The following is a 22,600-nucleotide window of genomic DNA, read 5'->3' on the forward strand; positions in this document are numbered from 1 at the left end:
GCCCTTGGCGGGATTTGAACACCAGGACTCCAGGGCTGCAAGGCTGTAGTGCTAACCACTGAGCCACCGTGTGGTCCCCAAACAGCTATATTTTTGACCAATCAGAGACCATTTGTGTAAAATATCATGTTTATGGATAGTTCAGTGTATTGACTCCTAAACTGTTAGAGGGCTACATGGATGAAGCTTCCCACAGCACTTTATAAAAATTAGTATGCCTTCCAAATTATCTAATTGTAGCAAGATGATGGCAACATGTCACCGAGGGCAATTTATCAAAAATGTTTTAGTTTTGGACACAAGGGGAGAATTAGCAGACTGGTTGGTTGGTAAGCCTTCGGGGTTATAGAATTCACATTACTTCCCTTATGCTTACCATACACACAGGGGTGAACCTGCCCCTTTCGCCGCCCGAGGCGAACTACAGAAAGCCGCCTCCCCCCCGGAGGAGGGGGCGGAGCGCGAGGGGGCGGAGCGGAACAAGAGGGGCGGGGCAAAGTAAAGGGGGTGGGGCTTGGTGGCGTTCGCAGGCAGTGAGAGGACCTGCTCTTTGCCTGAGCGTGAGGGGAGGCTGCTGCCCCAATCCACCGCTCAGTGCTAAGCCAGTCCAGGACAGCTTGGCCTGGACTGGCTTAGGTAATCAAAAATGCCGCCCTCCCTGGGGCCCTGACATAGCGCCGCATGAAGCGATCGCTTCAGGTCGCCTCATGGGAGGTGCGGCGCTGCATACACATCACTCTTTTCGTTCTTTTCTGAGAGTTTACATATTATATTTATACTCCGTATGTAGTGTATGGCCGGTAGCTGTTAAATTTTAATTCTCCAGTAGAGGCAGAGAAAACTAGAATAAAGCTTAGATATTGTATCATAAAAATACTTTACATTATTCTAAAATTCCTTGAGAGCATATGAATATTACAGATGGGCTCAGCTGGTCAGGATTGCTCTCTATAAGCAAAAATGCAGAGACGTTGTGTACGAGCGTTTCTCATTGAATATGAATGATTGCCATGTAATACTAAATTTCTCCTTTACTTGTTACTACAGGGAAAATGCCTGAGAGGCTAGATTATATTCCCTGGTACTCATTTCCCCCAACACTACAAAACACTACAAAATTAGTTCCTGTGTGTTTGCATCTTTTTGAGATAGAGAAATTACAATCTGAGTCGCACTGAGGATGAGATGTGATATGACAGATGACAATTTCTGTAACACATTATAGAATATGCTACAACAGGAAGGAAACAAGAGATGTAAGAGAGACTACCTGAATGCTGCACTGCAGGTGTCCTTATACTCCTGGAGTTTCACACACACCATATTCAGAAACTGATCCGAGTAAGCACTCAAGTCACGCATTAAATTCATCAGATCTTGAATACTCTTCTCCACAATGACAGTGCTCTGGAATAACAATACAGAAGATTAGGTATTTCCCATCAGAGGAACCAGCAATTAACGATATACAACAATATACAATCTTCTCTGCCAAGATTCAAGGAAGGCAGCTCACATTTGTAGACAGAAGAATATATGATGAGAACAAACATTGTAAATATGGCTGTGAAAGTAAGGTTATGTCAACAATTTGGCTAAATAAAAAGATCACTGCAATGTATTAGACTATACCTTATTGCTTTGCAAAATTTAAGGAACATCGTAAAATGTTGTTTGACAGTACCCAGACAAATGCATACCCCCCAACCGGCCCGGATCCGGGTCCTGTTCCACAGTCCCAGTTGGTGAGAGGTATGTCCCAGCTTCAACTCATCTGTGTCTGAAGACTACGCAGATGAATTGAATACAGTGCTGAAGTAGGAGCCATTCTTGGGCCACCCCTGTCTCACTGCTCTGCTCCCTGCGTGCTTCAGCCCCCCAGGAGCTGTAGGCACAATGTGATGATGTCAGTCACATCGTGCCTGCAGCTCCCTGAAAACTATGGGATAAGAGACAGAGCAACTGGGAAACAAGGAGAGGTAAGTATCTGTGCTTTTTATGTTCGTTGTTACCAGCAGGAAGACCTTAAACTGGGGGTTCAGATGAGGGGATATTAAACTGGGGGAGTCAGATGAGGTGGATATTAAACTGCAGGAGTCAGATGAGGGGATATTAAACTGGGGGCCATATGAGGGGGACTTTAAAGTGTGTGTGTGGGGGGGAGGGGTCAGATGAGATGGGCATTAAACTTTGGGGGGGTCATATGACATTAGACTGTGGGGCCAGATGAGGAGGGCATTAAACTTGGGGGCCAGATATTGGGACATTAAACTGGGTGTCAGATAGAGGGGCAATAAATTGTGGGGGCAGAAGAAGTGGGACATAAAACTGAGCGAAGATGAAGGGAGACATTAAACTGTGGGACCAGATGAGGGGGATATTAAATGGGGGTCAGATGAGGGTGACATTAAAATGGGGGTCAGGTGAAGGGGGAATTAAACTGAGGGAAGATGAAAGGGGGACATTAAACTGGGGCAGATGGAGGTGGACAGTAAACTGTGGGAGCACCAGAAGGATGACATTATAATGTGGGGATGACTCTAGTGGTATTATACTGTGTTGGGGTACAAGAGAAACGGATGGGAATGGGTGGAGTCAAAGTAGAAGTGAGTGGGCTAAATCTGCGCAGCGCACAGTGCGCGCTGCAGATTCTGCCCCTCTTTCCGTTCTGAAAGTTGGGAGGTATGCAAATGTACTGTATGACAAATTACAAACATCACTGATAACGTCCAGGCTTTATAGAATATATAATTTCCAGATATCACAATAGGTTCCATACAGCAGGGGAGGATTACCAATACTACTGCTTAACACAAAAACACTGTGCCAGTCTTTCTCCCATTGCAGCCTGCAACAAATTCATCATCAGGGTGCATGCCCCAGTTTAATACATCTGTTTTGTTCTAAAACAATGCCAGGCTATACCTGGTGCTAGTTTTTGGAAATTTTACATAAACAATTTGTGCTCGATATAAATATGCCCCAAGACTTTGGATAACACTTTCATATGTATCTAAAAAGAGGGGAATAAGACTTATTAAGTTTCTTGACCTAAAGATTATAGCTTTCAATGTGAAAATGCCACTGTGCTTTCTTGATCTACCTTTTTTCTTAAACTTTCACAAATAGAATAACTTTACTTAGAAATCTAGCACCATTCTTAGTGTAGACTTACCAGCATCTTCCCTAAAAGAACCCTTAAAGGGGTTGTCCAGAAAATACAGAGTCTGGAGGCAGGAGAAGGTGAAAAAGACTAACAAAAAAACAACAAAAAAAACAATTACCTATCCCGGGCATCTGGGCACTCAATTGTCCCAGGCTGCTGTTTGGTGCAGCAGCACACCTGGGCTTGTTCTGTGGAAGCCCTCGCCACATGTGACCATTGAGGTCAATCAGTGGCTTCAGCGGACTAAGGAAAGGAACCGGGATGTCAAGAGTGACGTAGGTAAGTGATGTCCTGGGTCCTTTTCTTAGGTTTTCCTTAGAAAGAAAGGGGCATGTCTGGGCTCTTGGAACACAGATAACACTTCTTCATATATTCTTCAGCTTTAACTGTATTATGATATAAATTAGGTCCAATGGAAAAGAGGAGATGAAGGGAGGAGGCACTGGGATATTTTTGAATATTTTCTATGTTAAGAGACAAGTGATACACTTAGCATTTAGAGTAACAAAAATAACACTAGTACCCCACACAGAATATCTATCAGAAATAACTGTACACTGAAAGCACTAGTTATAATATGTCTGAGCTACAGTACTTGGTGAGAAGTTTAATACATTCTAAGACTGAGTTCTCATCTGCACCGGGTGTCAATCCGTTGCCTATCTGTCAAAAATAGCGGGTGAAAAAGTCCTGCATGTCTGACTTTTTTTTTTTTTTATCTGCATTAAAAAAAAAACCAGACAACCAATGGGCACCCAACTGACCACATTATAGTCAATGATCTCCTGACGGCTAAATCCAGTGGTCACTTCTCTCTTCTTATTCTTCTGGATTTCTCAGCAGCATTTGACACTGTTGACCTCCTCACTATGCTCCGCTCAGTTGGCCTCAAGGACACTGCGCTTTCCTGGTTCTCCTCTTATCTCTCAGACCGCACATTAAGTTTATCATTTGCGGGCTCTGTTTCTTCCCCTTGCCATTGGGGTTCCTCAGGGCTCAGTCCTAGGCCCTCTGCTCTTCATTGGACAAACTTTCACCAGATTTGGCTTCTGGTACGATCTTTATGCTGATGACACCCAATTGTACACATCTTCCTACGACATCACCCTTGCACTAACACAGAACACCAGTGACTGTCTTCTGCTGTCTCAAATATCATGTCTTCACTCTATCTGAAACTAAATCTCTCTAAGACTCAACTACTACTGTTTCCACCATCTAATACATCTGTCCCTGATATATCCATTGCAGTCTCAGGCCTTACTATAACTCCTAGGCAGCAGGCCCGCTGCCTCAGGGTCATGTTTGACGCAGACCTTTCCTTCACCCCTCATATTGAATCACTCGCACGTTCATGTCACCTCCACCTCAAAAACATCTCCAGAATACGCCCTTTCCTTACCAGAGATACATTAAAGACACTTATTGTCTCTCTGATTCATTCTCGCCTTGACTACTGTAACTCCTTACTAATCAGTCTTCCCCTCACTAAACTCTCCCCTCTACAATCTATTCTGAATGCAGCACCCAGGCTCATCTATCAGTCTAGATGCTACAGCGATGCCTCCGGTCTGTGCCAGTCGCTACATTGGCTGCCTATTCATTACAGACTACAATATAAAATTATCACCCTCATCCACAAGGCTTTCTTTAATACTGCACCTCCCTACATTTCCTTCCTCATCTCTTTCTATTGCCCAAACTGTGCTCTACGTTCACTCAATGACCTAAGACTTACAATCTCTATTATCAGAACCTCCCACGTTCATATACAAGACTTCTCCCGAGTTGCACCATTTCTCTGGGATGCTCTATCCCGGACAATCAGATTAACTCCCAATTTTTACAGCTTCATAGTGTAAAATCAACAGTTAGTCAAAGTATCTAATCTGCATAATGTCAACAAACAATTTACATCTTATTAAAAGTGAGCTATCCAGAAACTGATCAACATACTTATCTCATCTCTATCATACACAATTACTTCGTAGTATCTGAGAAGCATTACAATCCCACTGAGAGATTTTCGAACATTACTCATTCCCAATGTTGTCAGTCATGGGGTCTCTTCGGCAGGGGGCTCCAGTGACCCGAGGTGGCAGCTCTCATTAGGGAAGAGATGCTCATCTATAAATCAAAATGTCAGCATTGTAACAGCCTGCTGCTGGTGGCAGCCTGGAAGAGATGGTACGTTCTGCTCCATGCAGCTTCACCTGTCTTTGGGGAAGGGCTGCAGCTAATCATCCATTATACTCTGACACCTTTTGCTGACTCAGCTCCCACTGTCCTCCTTCTAGCACACACTGGGAGATGTCTGATTCAGCTTCTAAAATCTTGATAACTATTATTCTACATTGCTAGAAACTTACTGGTAAACATTCCTGGCTAGTCAGAAATGATACCTGAAATGATTCCTGCACACTGGAATTCATACCTTAAATCATAAAATAGAGAAATTAAGAGAATGTCATGTATCATTTACATTAAAGAAATGGAAATAAACTATTTGAGTCATTTAGATATATAGAAAGAGTTTCACTTTTTGTTGAAATAAGACTTCAAAATTTAGTCACAACAAGCTAGGAACGAAAGTGAGTGGTCCTTGGGTGGATCCCTACTAGTTTTTCTCCTCCCACCTTGGCTCCTTCAGAGACTTCCATGAACTTTCTTGGACAATGATTTGACTCAACAAAAAAAAATAAAAAAATCTTATGCTAGGTTTACATGTGCGCACACGTCTCTATCATTTGGATCCACCAGGGGGACCTGCACGATGGAGAGCTGGATCACTAAAACAGTGGTTATCTGCACCATAGACAATAATGGGGTTTGCCAGGTGTTCATTGGGTGTCTGCTGGTTTGAGTATAAAAATGGAATGCAGGACTCCATACATAACTTGTCTTTCCTCCGATTATTGACGGTTTCTGCGGACAACTTCTGTGCAGATGTGACCTTAGCCTACTCTAGAATGACTTGATTTTAAAAAATACTACCTACATACACAAATTACCAACTCTCATAACCAGCTTCCTGTAATTACTTTACTATACTACTTCTAGGCTTTCTACTACCCACCTAAAGAAGACTTATATGGTAATAACCAACATTATCAAATACCATAAACCGTAAGAGAAAGCTTCAAGACATGCTCCTTTATTATTCTACCATGACATGCTGTGCCAATTGGGGAAAAAAAAAATAAACGCGGCGTAGTATATAAGCATATTTTCATTTTTCTGTATACAAAAAAGAAGAGTAGACTTTTCTATACAGCTCAAAGTATGCAGATGCATATTCCAAAAGGAGATTCTTGCATGGGCTTTATTGATATGCACCAGGACAGCTGCAAAAAAACATGCACTGAACATTTGTCAAAGTAACATTTTTATTTAGATCAAGGTGAAATTTCAACAAAAAAGAGTGTTTGCAAATACACTGAATTAATTTCACCACGTATGCCAGACCAGGGACTCCCTCAGAAGTTTGCTGGTTATTACGAAGCACAAGGCAGATGACAACATAACGGAGATCCAATACTGCAATGATCTGGGTGGTATTGCATTCTTTCTGTTACAATATATCAGATTATGGTGCAGTGTCTGGTATGAAGCTAAAACATGTCTGAACAGAAAATCTCCAGAACCAGCCACTAAGATGGAAGGAAATTCTGGAACGTTTGAGCTTGGATGACAGCAAGATGTGAGATCTGAGATTTAACTCAGACCACCAGGAGATCAATAACGCAATAGAAAATTTCTAAAGGTGAATCAATGGGGAAGTTTAATTAAAATGCACCACAATTTTGCGCAATTTTCATTAAAAAAAGTGGAGTACACTCCCTACACCCCATGTAGGGGTTTAAAATGTTCATGTCTTGTCCAAAAAGGGTGCCTGACAAAACAAAGGGGCATGGCTTGGCATAAAGAGGTATGCCTGAAAGCATTGTAAAGTTAGATTAGACAAATTAAGGATGCATCAGATCTGTGATGAATTGGGGACTGTGTAGACTGTTTAGTTTAAAGGCATTTTCCAACCAAAACAAGTTATTCCTTATCCATAGTGCAGCTGGCATTTTTACTCTAGCCCCCACAGTTTCTGAACATCAATGCAGTTACCCTTTGTTCACATGTGCGTTCGGTATTCCGTTCGGGGAGTCCGCAACGCAATTGCAAGAGGTGTGCCAGTGAAAGCACATGGACCCCATAGACTATTATGGGGTTCGTGTGCTTCCCACGCGCTGCCCGCACTAATCATGCGGACAAGAAAGTAGATTGTAAACTACTTTCCTGTCCGCATGATCCCTACGGAGATCTGGCGGAAAGCACACAGACCCTATTATAGTCTATGGGGTCCATGTGCTCTCACTGGCACACTGCTTGCAGTTGCGTTCAGTATTCTGTTCAGGGGGGTTCTCATGCGGACTCCCCTGGATGGAATACCTACGCAGATGTGAACGAAGCCTTAGTATTGGTGGCCAATATGCTATTTAGGCTGTGTACTGTTTTGCCTGGGGACAAGAGAAAAAAAATTCCAGCTCTGCAGGAATCAGTGGAGCAGCGCCTACTATACAGATTTAAAGAGCTGGACTTGGAAAAAATGGCAAAAGGTCCTCTATAAAGTTGAATCTGTCTAACTATTAATTGGTATAAGTAAATGTGCCTTATTAAGGCCTTATAGAGTTCTGGAAAACGTTCACAATGGAATATTGAAAGTGTGTCATAATCCAATTTAATATACCAAAAAAAGAACAAATAATATTAACTGTAACCATAAAATATGATCAGAGATGCACGGTTGAATTGCTTACGTGGGACCTCTCCAGGAAGACGTGGGTTACGTCTCATAGAAGTCACAAAAAATGCTATAGGTTAGACTGACATCACTTCCTTTAATTAGTTAATGAAATGCATAGTCATCAATAATTAAATATGATAACTATATTGTGCATTACACAAACTGAAGGAAAGCCCTGATCACAAAGTAATTTTTCCCCTTATTCTTATATGCTCAAGACAGCAGAAAAAGACATTAACGTAAACATTAAAGGCACTTTTGGTGGAGGAGCATAAACCTCGCTGGGAATCTGCAGAAATCTCACTTCACTCCCATTGCTGAGTTTATGATTTTACAGCAAATTGCATTAAATGGTGATTTGCAGATCATTAAGGAATCCTAATCAGCCATTCCCAATATCTCATCTCCTGCCATTCAGGGGACGCAGAGTGCTGTAAAAAGCTGCATTGCGATAGTGCTGGAGTTGGCTCTGCAGAGCTCTGCAGTGTGGCTGGCAGGCAGCAGACTAGTGCTGTGCACGCCTTCTCTGCGCAGCTGAATAATACACGGAATATGCTGCCAGCCACTATTGTGTCTGAAACCTAACGCATCCAACAATCAATCAATCATTGCACATTTCTCCACATTCTACATATTTTATTACAGTTTACAACATCTCTGATTTCATTATACACCTACATCTAAATAATTAAGTCGATCTGCCCCCTCCTCCTCAAGACGCCTAGGGTCCCAGGAGATCATCCAAGTAAATACAATTCTTTTGCACTAGTTATTCCCTTTCTTTGACTCCTACAGATTCATCAGATTCAGATGTTTCCCTACAGAACAGACTAGTTACATTTTTGTATAAGAAAGATATTGCTGATCTTTGTCTTTACTATTTAACAGCCATAAGGAACCAACACATCTGAACATAAATCACAAGTAATACAACAATATCACAGAAAGAGGGCGCTACGTCATTATATGGTAAGGAGAATATTCTCAGAGAGAAAAAGTATCATAATATCTATGTGTCAGTACCTATGAGGCAAAAAAACCCAAACATGGTCAAGATGTCAGATCAGACACCATAATGGGGAGAACTGAAAATTGAAGGAGAAATCTATGGCTATAGTGGTTCTGTTAACATATATGGAAGGTGACTACTGCAACCAGTGATAACAGGTACCACAGGAGTCAACACTTTGGCAAAGCTAAATTTAAAAGGGTGTATGAGAGGTTTGTAATTTTAATGTATATCTAACAAGACAATTTTTATGAACAGTTGGACAACTTCCATAAGTGGATGGACTATGAAAGTAGAAAGGCACCATTTGGCTATAGTAGAAACAGGCATGCCAAAACGAGAAAATTTAAAGGGATTGTCCAGTTTGAGACTAAATATTGACAGACAAATGTTTTTGTCTGTACAATGAAAAGTTGCTTTTTTAAAAAAAAAAAAAAAAAAAAAAAAAAATGTAGATTGCGTGCCCCATATAGGGATCACAGTGTACTTTTTTTCCCCCTATCAGTATGTCTTTGTAGAGTGGGAGGAAATCCATGCAAACACAGGGAGAACATACAAACTCCTTGCAGATGTTGTTCCTGCTGGGATTTGAACCCAGGACTCCAGCGCTGCAAGGCTGCAGTGCTAACCACTGAGCCATCGTGTTACCCTGTGTACGATGAAAAGTTGTACAGTTTTCCAATATACTTTCTGTATCAATATCTCATGGTTTTCTAGATCTCTGCTTGCTGTCATTCATTCTTTTTACTTTCAGTGGATAAAAAAAAAATCAGTTATGGTCATGTGATGTACAGTCCATGGTCATGTGATGAGCACACAGGTGCACAGCTCGTTATAGTCACAGCACAGTAATCAGACATCTGGTTGGTAATGAGCCATGCACCTGTGTATCATCACATGACCATGGACTGTATGTCACATGACCAAAGACAGAGTTTTATCCACTGGAAGTAAGCAGAATGAATGACAAGCAGAGATCTAGAAAATAGCGATGAATTGATACAGAAAGTATATTGGAAAAATGCACAACTTTTCCAAATTGTCTTAAAATCACCACCTAATTTAAAACATCTAGAAGCAGTCCTTTTTGACTTTACTGTTGTCACTTTTTAAAAGCAATAACGTTTTTCATTTTTACATCAACTTAGCCATATGAGGACTTGTTTTCTGTGCAATGAGTTGTATTTTTCAATGGGATCATTCTGGCAAACATTTAGCTCAATGATAAGGAAAAAAATGTTAACACTTTCCTAGCCGGATAGGGAAAAAAGTCAGTACCACCCACATTTATTAGGTTCCAAATATTGCATGGTGCCCTGGGTATCATAACTGACAGGTTAACTCTTTTTTTTTGCCAATCAGTATGAATGTCATCATACTTAATTTATATAGATGTTTCAAGTTTCATTATTTTTGCAAAATAAAATCATTTATTTACCAACAATTAGCTTTTTTAGTGTTACCACATTCTACCCATTATTGGAGCTGTTTCAGGACTTGTTATTTGCAGGATGAGCCGTAGTTTATGTTGGTAAGCATTTTGGGTTATATGTGACTTTTTTTCATTTTTTTTATACATTTTTTGAAGGCAATGTCACCAAAACCCAGTGTGATAAAATTATATTATATTTTTATAACATGGGTCACTAAGGATGCAATAAGGCTATTTTGTAATTTTTTTCTGTTGCAAAAGAAAAAATATTGGGAGAAGGGCTATTTATGACTGTCAGAGTCATCAGTATTAGGAAAAAGGCTATGTATGACTCTGGCAGAGTCTTATAGGCTAACTTAACCCCAATTTCCCATGACAACACAGCAGCACCCAGCAATTGCCTCCCAGAGGTGCTGATTTGGGGGTCAACAGAAACTGAGACATTTTATACCACAGTCATTATTGATGAAGGAATACAAAGGGTGAAATAGCTGCAAACTACTGTATATTTTATCCATTTGCAGCCATTAGGGCAGGATGCCAGCTATGTGTTACAGCTTAAATCTCTCCCAATGGTGCCATCACCTCCTGAACCAGCTCCATCTTCATGACATAATCGTATATCATCTTTATGTTAAATTAAATGGCACCCACCAGTGATACATTATGTTATGAGGAATTAAGGTGTTAAACATATTCTATTGAGAATTTTTACTGTTTTTGCTTGTTTATTTTCCAAGTCAGTGTCTACATTTAGAAGAAAAATAAAATCCTACAGTTTTCACTGTAACATGGTTTCATCATTGTTCCTGTTCCATCATAGGATCAGAGCAGCGGATTGAAATGCCAGACTGATGCACACAAAGCACCCTCCCATCTGCACCCATCTTCATTCGCTGCAATGTTAAAAATAGGATAGAAGCTTTATTCCACCTTGTCTGTTTACTTTTCAAAATGAAGACAAAGATGCATCTGCAGAATGCTTCCACTTTTTTTTTACATTACAGTAAATGGAAAGGAATGCAGACAGAAGGTGCTCCATTTTCCTCAGCCATTCTGTTGGCTTTGCAGTCTTGACTAATGGAATTGTGAACATACCTTAACATATAAACTGTATTCATTGGAGCAGAGTTATCAAAATATTCTTCAAGAAAAACCCATTCTTGCCAACAATAAGCAATTACAGCACAGGTTTCATTTTAAGAGTTAAAGGGGTTTTCCATCTCCCTGTTTCAGCAGCTTTACCTGCTGTCTCTTCTCACTTCCTGTATCCCCTCTCCCAGCTTGCTGAACAGGACACTGTGAAGTATCACAATACTTGCGATTATTAGAAATCTAATATAAATGCAGATAAGATAATATGCACATGCTTGTAGTCAACAGACTCGGTGTTATCTGTATGTTTACATAGACAGATAACACACAGGGCTTTCTCAGCAAGCTGCAATTAGCTGAACTGATTGTCCTGCTGGCAAAGCTGTAGATAACAGTGACAGCAGTGCGTGAGGTCATTTGTCCTATCACACAGGTCCAGAGCTATGAAAACGTGTAAACAATGGGAGGAATAATTTCACATAGCAGGAAAACAAAGCAGATATAGTTAGCAATATATTTAGGAAAAGTCTTCAATTTACATAAGCTACCAGTATAGATAGGATCCTCGAGATATAAATACCCTTTTAATAAGAGTTCAGATTGCCATGGGTATGACATCAACCTAGACACAGTCAGCAATGTAATACCTGTGATGCTAGGTTCACACTTGCACCTGGTATCTATCCACTTGAAAACTATTTTTAAAAAAAGGTTCAGTACAAAAAGGATTCCGCACGGTTACAAAAAGTCTTTTTAGACGGATTAGTCAATGGGTGTTCGTTCAAAGAAAAACTGACTGTAAGCGGGTTTACATTTGTGCCCGATCTCCGCTTTAGCCAATCTGGTGGGTTTCCGTCTTCGGCCCCGAGAAACTGGATAGGGGATGGAAACCCGGCGGACAGTTTTCAAACCCATTCACTTGTATGGGTTTGCAAAGTGACCGCCCGTGTGAATCTTCTGCCTGTCCACGGCGAAACAATTTTTTTAAACCGGACAAAGTCAGACATGCAGGACTTTGTTTCGGGTTAAAAAATAACGGTTTTGCCACAGACAAGCAGAAGACGCGCACGGGCGGTCACTTTGCATACCTATTCAAGTGAATGGGTTTGAAAACTGTCCGCCGCGTTTCCGTCCCCTACCCAGTTTCTCGGGACAGAAGATGGAAACCCACCGGATTGGCTAAAGCGGAGAATGGGCGCAGATGTGAACCCGCCCTGTGTTAGTCTGCGTTTTCGATCAATCTGTTTTTTTTTTTTTGTTTTTTTTTGGGGGGGGGGTTCCCTTCTTCATTCTAAGCACGCACAGAGGAAAAAACATGTTGCAAAATGGAAACTATTATTCATTTGTAATCTGCTTTCCATAAACCTCAATGTTTTTGGGTTTTTTTTGTTTTTTTTTTTAAACTGATTGGTTGCTGTCCCTCTGGTATCCTTATTTTCTGAATGGAGAAAAAGTCCTGCAAGTCCGATTTTTTTCTCTGTCCAACAAAGCAGATAAAATCAGAGGATTTTAAAGTGGACCATTTGAAATCAGCTTTTGAGGAATTTGAGCCCGTTTTAAAAACTTGATTTTGAACGGAGAGCCAAACGCAGATGTGAACCCAGCCTTATTTATATGCAGTGAATTTGTGGACAAACTACACTTACCATGATTCATCTTCCTGCTTTCACTCTCCATTCTCCTCTGCTGCTGTGATGTTTCATTTGCAAACTGCAAGGAGAGGCCACATATAGACACCGGCGGTCATCTTTAAAAACCAATTCAAATGAATGCATTTTAAGGCTGACCGCCGGCAAGCCGTCCCCTGTACAGGCTCCCCGGGATTTATGACGGAAAACCCAGGGCAGACAGCGGTATTAGTGTGAATGCCGCTTTAGACATAAGAAGTTACTGAATAGTTTCATATCCATTAAGTTGTCTATAGTAACAAAGGTTTTTAGGGTTAATTACAGCTCCAGCGTCTCTTAGTAAAGAGGCCATTATAAGATACTACAGTAGTTTGGGAACTATGTTACATTTCTGTACTAAGATGCTATTCCGTGTTCTATGCTACCTCACGTATAGTGAGATTGTGCAAATTTTTGTGACTATTTAAAAAGACACAGTTGACCAATCTGGAGTATAGACAGATACACAGGCTAACCAAGCCCAATTCCCAAAATTGTAGTGAATGGAATGAAAACCCAAAATGAGCTCTAAAAGAAGCAAAACTCTACTTTGTGATTTCTAGTGCCAGAATTCTGGAGTGCAGGGTTTAGTAATCTCCCCCAGTGCCTTATAGTTTAAAATCAGAATATCAAGGATCAAAAGTAATTGTATTTGTGATTTGCCTAATAAACTATTTCAAACAAAATCTCAACACTGGAGGTCAAATAATTTTCTAGTATTGTATGTGTCAGTACACATGGAATGACATAGCAGAGCTGCCACATCACAGATTTACGTGATATAAGGGGGCAAACATGCTTGCATTTAATATCCATGGGTTAAATGACTGAGTGGCCAAAACAGCACTGAATGGTCTGCACCCTCCTCACTCCTCAAATCAATTTTCTCATCTTAGGTCAACACATTGTTCAAGACGAAGCTTCATTTTCTTCTTACAAATATTGCTCCGGATGCAGGTGTGAAATAAATCAAATTTCCCTGGTCTTAGATTGCCTTTTTCCTTTGCAGTTTCATCAACTCTGGTCAGTTGCGATGTCAGACTTCATTTAAAGGAGACAGTCCTTTCTCTTCGCTGCATATCTAAGATGAGAGCGAAGGAAGATGGAAGATGTGACTGACACATTCTGTGCTCCCTCTCTGCGCTGTGAGTGAGTGACAGCTGGATCTCTATCACATGAGAGCTTATTATAAAGAAAGATCAAATGTAACTCAGGTCCCAGTACGATGACTGGCAGCAGGTCAATGAGTTGATCTTTCCATATGAACAGCCCACCAACACCCTAAGGAGTGTTCAGAAAAAAAGTATATAATACTGTGTTAGTTGCACCTTGATAATTCCATTAATATGGTTCATATACTGCAGTGTAAGTGTAATTACCTTAGTCCAATCTGCTCATACGGTACACTGCAATGGAAATGCAATTACCTCACTTCAATCTGCTCAATATGGACAAAAACATTTGCTACCTTGTCTTTTGTTGGCATTTTATCGTAGATGCAAAACATCGAAGAAAAAAAAATCTCTTTCTTACGCTTTATAGTACAAAGCCCTATAATGTAGTAAAATTGCATATTTCAAAAACATCCACTACAGGTTTAGGTTGCTTACAACCTAAAGAAAATGTACTTAAAGGGAAGGTATCACTTATATTTTTCATTTTTACAAATTAAAAACAGATATTTAAACCTTTTATTTTTTCTATTGTCTCTACAGATGTTTTTTTCATTCTATTTTTTGCACATATTTTTTGTAGCTGCCATCTTTTCTAAACTGTTAACAGTATTTAGAAATACGCTATACATTTGCCTCATGGACCATAGACACAGTTATCTGGAGATGTTCTTGCAGATATGTCCTGTGACCTGTGTAGAGTTTGTCGTGCAATAATAGGGAGTAGATAAACTGTGTCCAACACCTACTGTGAATGGTGAACCCTATGTTATACATAGCTAGAGGATACCTGTCATTGAAGTCCTGTCCGCATTAATAATGAGGAGATTGCTGCATAGATATCTTCTACGAAACAGCAAGTTTCAGACAGTGAAAGCTGCAGAATTTTAGGATCTGTTTGAAATATAGATATTGACATGGAAAATTAAAAAAAAAAAAACCAACCCTAACTTACATTATAAAGATATATTCATAAATTAAAGGAGTATATCAAGACTTGCATGCTGCTCTTTTATATCCAGTAAGATAATGGGTGCCTTTGGTGTTCTCATCATATCAAGAACCCAACACTGCTGATATTTCCATTGTTCTTCTCCTGTGATGCATCCCATCCCCTAAATCAAGCACAAATCCTCCCAACATGGCCAAACATTCATCTGGTAAATTTACTGCACAGTTGATGGCTACAGCGCCACTGTACAGTGAAAACAATGAAGGGGCTGCTGAACCATACTAAGCCAGCAGCTCCTTTATACTCGGAAAGAGTGGAGGTTCCATAGGTTGGATCTCTGCCCATCATAAAGTGATGGCATATCCAAGCAGTATGCTACAAGTATTTAACATAGAAATATCCATTTAAAAGGTGGGCATACATGTAATGATTAATTGGAGGTCTAACTTATAGGAAGAAGAGGAGCATTGATTTTGGGTGACTGCAATGAATAATGTCCAGACTAGGCACAAAGTGAGCTATTGTCTACTTAGAACACTAGCGTAAAATAATAATATATATCCTAACAAGCATATTGGCAGCTGAAACTAACAAGACTGATTCAGAAATAGTAGAACAAAGTCCAACTTTGCCATAATCAGTGTAATGCGCCTACTAAAGGATGCAAAGAGTTGGAGTTGGTGGTGAATAGCCCTCTTTAAATGGGTTTTCTCATCTCTCTGTTTCAGCAGCTTTGCCTGCTGTCTCCTCTTCTCACTTCTTGTATCCCCCTGCCAAGCTTGCTAAACAAGACACTATGAAGTATCACAATACTTAATGATTACTAGAAATCTAATATAAAACAATATGTACATGCTTCTAGAGAATAGACTCAGTGTTATCTGTGTGTTTACATAGAGCGATAACAGGGAGGACTTTATCAGCAAACTGTAATTAGCTGAATAGCAGAGCTGTACTGTATGTAACAGTGAGTGATGTCACTTGTCCTATCTCACAGGTCCGTGGTTATGGAAACGCTGTGTAAACAATGGGAGGAATAATTTCACATAGCAGGAAAACAAAGCAGCATTTCTAAAGCAATATATTTCAGGAAAAGTCTTCAATTTATATAAGCTACCAGTGTAGATAGAATCTTAGTTCACACGGCAAAATGGTCAGGGTTTTGACGCGGAATCCGCGTCAAAATCCTGCCGCCTCCCATTGAAATCAGCTACCCTTTCTTTAGGCAGATTTCCTGGCTGATTCAGCCGCGGCGTCCACCCCGCAACATCACCCTCCGGACTAAGCCCAATCATTTGGGCCTAATCCAGAGCGGAAAGCTGCGACGGAATGCGTTCTTGTGGAATACCGTGTGAACTAGCCCTGAGATGGCAATACCCCTTTAAGCATATTTAATAGATATTTCTAGTTTACAACTCAAACTGGCAATGCTCATCATTCTGTCTATATAACACTGGCCCACCACTGTTTGAGTTCATCTTCAAATCTAATTTGACAGTCACCAAACTAAATAGTGAAGGGGTTTTCCAGGTCTTACATATTAATGAGGTATAGCACTTGTGATGGGAGTGAAGCTCATCCCCATTCACTTAAATGACACTGAGCAGCAAACATGCAATTAAATCAGTGAATGTGATGTCACGGAACTGTGAGGCAGCAATAGTGTTCACCTGCTTCGAATAGCTGACCAGTGGGGGCGCCAGCAGTCATTCAAATATTAGCTCAAGCAATGTGATTTCTGCATAACCTTGCGTTTGGTACACCAAAAAGGCCAAAAGCATGAGAACAATTGAAATCTCTTTGTTACTGTTGAAATTGAGAACAAGATACTTTGTGTCAAAGATCTTTTACAGCTTTTTCTCATAAATTATGTAAGCTGCACTGTGTAAGTGAAAAAATACATTTTTATATCATGAATAGATCAGAGGAGCAAAGGTTAAAAACAAGTATCTTTTACAGCCAAAACTTTTCAGAGGGGAACTATTGATCACCACTCCAGCTGACAATCTGCTCCAACATTAGTGCTTGAATGTGCAGAAATGAGAACTCATGCGGGTTTACAGTGAGACAAGAAAATCGATGTGTCAGCCTAGGAAGAAACGCGGGCATAGTCTGTCGATCAGAGGGGAACACGGGTTACTGCCAGGGAAATGTTCTACAGTGGAAACTCCATGTTCAGTGTACTGTCCAAGCTGTCACTGAACGCTGCTCATTTCATGGGGTAATGGAGAGGGGTAAGTGCACAATTTTAACCTAATAGAGAACAAGTCTGAACTACAGCTAGGAGGAAAAGTGTAAAAAAAATAAATAAAAATGTAGCAATTTAATGCTTAAAAAGAAACCTAAAAATATAAGACAGAAAATCTGCATTGTTTTGTTGATTTCCACACAATTACAATAGCACTGTTGTTGCCTACCTGGGAGGATTCTAGTACAATACAACTGCATTAACTGAGAAATGCAGCGAAGAATGAACCATTCAAGTGAAGGAGGCACAAATCAAACACGGTCAGCAGGTCGGGAAGTAGTAATCCTAATCCACATCAATGAAGAAATTATTCACCCACATCAATGTGAAGCCAAAGTGCTAATGTATTGCTACATATACACTCACCGGCCACTTTATTAGGTACACCATGCTAGTAACGGGTTGGACCCCCTTTTGCCTTCAGAACTGCCTCAATTCTTCGTGGCATAGATTCAACAAGGTGCTGGAAGCATTCCTCAGAGATTTTGGTCCATATTGACATGATGGCATCACACAGTTGCCGCAGATTTGTCGGCTGCACATCCATGATGCGAATCTCCCGTTCCACCACATCCCAAAGATGCTCTATTGGATTGAGATCTGGTGACTGTGGAGGCCATTGGAGTACAGTGAACTCATTGTCATGTTCAAGAAACCAGTCTGAGATGATTCCAGCTTTATGACATGGCGCATTATCCTGCTGAAAGTAGCCATCAGATGTTGGGTACATTGTGGTCATAAAGGGATGGACATGGTCAGCAACAATACTCAGGTAGGCTTTGGCGTTGCAACGATGCTCAATTGGTACCAAGGGGCCCAAAGAGTGCCAAGAAAATATTCCCCACACCATGACACCACCACCACCAGCCTGAACCGTTGATACAAGGCAGGATGGATCCATGCTTTCATGTTGTTGACGCCAAATTCTGACCCTACCATCCGAATGTCGCAGCAGAAATTGAGACTCATCAGACCAGGCAACGTTTTTCCAATCTTCAATTGTCCAATTTCGATGAGCTTGTGCAAATTGTAGCCTCAGTTTCCTGTTCTTAGCTGAAAGGAGTGGCACCCGGTGTGGTCTTCAGCTGCTGTAGCCCATCTGCCTCAAAGTTCGACGTACTGTGCGTTCAGAGATGCTCTTCTGGCTACCTTGGTTGTAACGGGTGGCTATTTGAGTCACTGTTGCCTTTCTATCAGCTCGAACCAGTCTGGCCATTCTCCTCTGACCTCTGGCATCAACAACGCATTTCCGCCCACAGAACTGCCGCTCACTGGATGTTTTTTCTTTTTCGGACCATTCTCTGTAAACCCTAGAGATGGTTGTGCGTGAAAATCCCAGTAGATCAGCAGTTTCTGAAATACTCAGACCAGCCCTTCTGGCACCAACAACCATGCCACGTTCAAAGGCACTCAAATCACCTTTCTTCCCCATACTGATGCTCGGTTTGAACTGCAGGAGATTGTCTTGACCATGTCTACATGCCTAAATGCACTGAGTTGCCGCCATGTGATTGGCTGATTAGAAATTAAGTGTTAACGAGCAGTTGGACAGGTGTACCTAATAAAGTGGCCGGTGAGTGTATGTCTGCAAAAGTACATCACTCACGCCATCATAGGTGCTGCAGACCAGACCCAGGCCTGTTTTTAAATCCTGAAATATATTATTTTTGCTGTACTGTGTACCTCACATGGTCAAACGTAAGCATGATCCTACCATAGCTTCTCGACTAGTTGTTACATGAACAAGCTGCTAATCTGAGCTACTAGGATGTGATCGTTTTATAAACTTTCAGCATCTTATATTGCCATTAGATCTGTCCAGAGTGACATGCCACATAAACATGTTATTCACATGGTGTATCTATACACAGTCCCTATGCTACAGTTCAGCTCAAAGCTTGTATCTTACAGCAGCACATAGCTGTCACCAATGTGCAGTTCATGACACTTAACCATGGACCAAGCACATGTACTAAATCTCGTATTTTTATATGACAGTAACCTTCCAATAGATCAGTGGACACAAGCATCAAAAGCTCAACAATGAAGACATAGGACAAAAAAATGTTACAGATAAAAAAGTACACCGAGTGCATCTGAAGGAAAAATGATCACAAAAACCATGGAATATACACCTAAAAACTTTAACATTTAATGAAGGAGGCACGTATGCCATATGTGCCACACATGACAAGGTGTGGTTTAGTGTGAAAAGCAGACACTGGGCTTAAAGGGATTCTACCACTAAAACACATTTTTTTCTAGTTACCACGTCGGAATAGCCTTTAAAAAGGCTATTCGTCTCTTACCTGTGGAAGTGCTCTCCGCCGCGCCGTTCGTTCAAAATACCGGTTTGTACCGGTATGCTAATTAGTTCTCTCACAGCGATGGGGGCGTCCCCATCGCAGGAGCAGCGATGGGGGCGTCCCCATTGCAGCTCGAAAACCGACCGCAGCGCTGCCTCTCTGGTCTTCTGTATCCTCCCCTTGCTTCTTCAGCGTACTGTCGGACGCCTGCGCAGTACGCTCTGTTCGGTAAAGATTGCCGAACGTACTGCGCAAGCGCGAAATTGCGGTCCCAGCCATAGTGCGGGCACCGCAATTTTGCGCATGCGCAGTACGTTCGGCAATCTTCGCCGAACAGAGCATACTGCGCAGGCGTCCGACAGACGCTGAAGAAGCAAGGGGAGGATACAGAAGACCAGAGAGGCGGCGCTGCGGTCGGTTTTCGAGCTGCAATGGGGACACCCCCATCGCTGCTCCTGCGATGGGGACGCCCCCATCGCTGCGAGAGAACTAATTAGCATACCGGTACAAACCGGTATTTTGAACCAACGGCGCGGCGGAGAGCACTTCCACAGGTAAGAGACGAATAGCCTTTTTAAAGGCTATTCCGACGTGGTAACTAGAAAAAAATGTGTTTTAGTTGTAGAATCCCTTTAAAGTGGTTGCTCAGTCATTTTTTTTTTTTTTTTTATAACCTAACCTGATCCCTATTGATGAGCTAACCTTTATATCATAGCGGACATGTGATGTAAGTACAACCTCACCCCATTCACTTTTATGGGACAAGGATGTAATTACACAGCATGGGTGGTATGAAACAGACATCAAATGATGTAAACACTGTAGAGGTCACAGCTCTCTCATGAGCACCGCCAATGTGACGCAAAAATTTGGCTAAAAAAAAAGTCAACAAAGATGTGGTAAGTATAAACTTAAACAAAAGTGTCAAAATATGCATAAGGCATACCCAAAATTTACTCCTGTGATACTACCGGCACATATAGTAATAAATTGTGTAAATTGAATACAATATTAATAAATCTGCCCCAATGTTATTTTTGGGATGTAAACTGGAGCAATTAGTGTGTGTTAAAGATGATGCTAATGCTGCAGCAACTGGTGAAATGTTAGAGAACTGGGAATGCCCAGCATGACATAACTGGGCACACTTCTCATTCCTTGAAAAGGGTATGAAAAAGTTGCAGTATTTATTTCTGAACAAGTCAGGTTTTTCCACCAAAAAAATCTGACTTTAATTTCACTTTTATGTCACCCTTGCCACTTTCTTGAATCGGGAGCATGGCACGGCCACTGACTCCATCATATTTATTATCATTTACACCTGAACACCAGCGTAATGAATGCCTAACATCATCTCCTCATAAAAATGATATGCCAAATTTGGTACAAAATACTTAAACTACCCTGTATGGAACCTGTATATACTTATCTTTTCACTCACAAAACTTAGCTAAACACTGGAATAGACTGGATAGGCAGAAACCATTGAATCACTTTTACATACCTGTAACAATGGCCGCTGGACACCCAAAATTTTCATAGTGTCAGCGCTAGCCAAAAGCTTCAAAGGATCTGATACCTTGGTGACCCCTTCAATTTCTTTGTTGATCTCTGCTAACACCTGATTAAGGAAGATGTTTTTGATGTACATAGTAAGAAATTCTCGCAAGGGACATTGTTTTGATGGTCCAAACCCAATGGCATGTTCAATCTCTTGAATAAACCTAGAAAGATAAAGCAAGAACGGAAACATGTTATATACAGCTATGGTAATACACTGTGGATTCTGTTGTATACATTCAGTGTTCTTTCTACATACAGTAACCTTAGTTTTAAATGCAAAACTCATGCCCAAAGCCCCAACAGAAGAGGTACACCAAAGGTCACAGTGGTCTTCATATGTAAATCATTATTTATTCCTGATGTTTGAGATGAAAACCAAACTGTATACCAGCACTTCATATAGAGTATACACTTGAACTAATAACATAAAATATATTAAATCTCTTTCTTAATCATTTCTAGTCTACATGCGTAGTGATAGATTTGTTTATATCCCAAGAACACTGCATATGTATAAATGCACCTGTACCTAAGGTCCCCAGAAACTGATCCTGGCAGCTGTGGTTTACATGTGTCTTTGATAGATATGAAATATGTAAATGAAGGTGTCTTTTCCAGAAACTTAATATCATCTCAAGGCTCAAACATAAAATAAGCATATTCTTCTTAATAGTTAATGCTACCCACAAAGATAATGTTCTGTATATTTTTGGAAAACAAAATTAAAAACATTGGTGCCTCAATGGAAAGAAAAATTTTCCATCTAACACATTGCACTTGCTAAAAAAAAAAAGGTTTATAATACTACTACTACTACTATAGTTACATAACCACAGCTTGAAGCACAGTTAATGGAAATCTGATTCCGATGGTGATCATACTATATAAATGAAGGGGAATTCATAAAATGTAATTCTCACTTCAAGGTAGTGACTGTGACAGTGCTAAACCCCTTCCACATGTCTAAATAGCGGTTATAAAGGGGTGTGATATTGCAGTATGTTGCTCTTTTTATAGTAATTGCACAACTAATTATGATAACCTTCTAAAAATAATGCCCACATTTCCTAAAATAAGTAGCACCTACAACAACTTGCCTAGACAGTAAATCAAGGTAACAAGTAGCAGCAGCCTATTGGGTATGGGATCAGTACATTATAATACCTGGGAATCTTTCATGAATGAGAAATAGAAA

At 40.7% G+C, this 22,600-nt stretch overlaps 1 protein-coding gene across 1 annotated transcript in view; it reads right to left on the bottom strand.

Moving 5' to 3' along the window:
* The window catches only part of EXOC4 (exocyst complex component 4), a 342,142-nt gene that overhangs the window by 89,338 nt on the left and 230,204 nt on the right, over positions 1 to 22,600 (bottom strand). Inside the window, exons 11-12 of the mRNA XM_075273922.1 lie at positions 21,347 to 21,566; positions 1,271 to 1,407 (exon numbers count right to left, since the gene is read on the bottom strand). Of these exons, the coding sequence (XP_075130023.1) occupies positions 1,271 to 1,407; positions 21,347 to 21,566 (357 nt within the window). The remainder of the gene's footprint in view (positions 1 to 1,270; positions 1,408 to 21,346; positions 21,567 to 22,600) is intronic.

The sequence above is a fragment of the Leptodactylus fuscus genome, chromosome 5, assembly GCF_031893055.1.
Source record: "Leptodactylus fuscus isolate aLepFus1 chromosome 5, aLepFus1.hap2, whole genome shotgun sequence".
Classification (NCBI taxonomy): Eukaryota; Metazoa; Chordata; class Amphibia; order Anura; family Leptodactylidae; genus Leptodactylus; species Leptodactylus fuscus.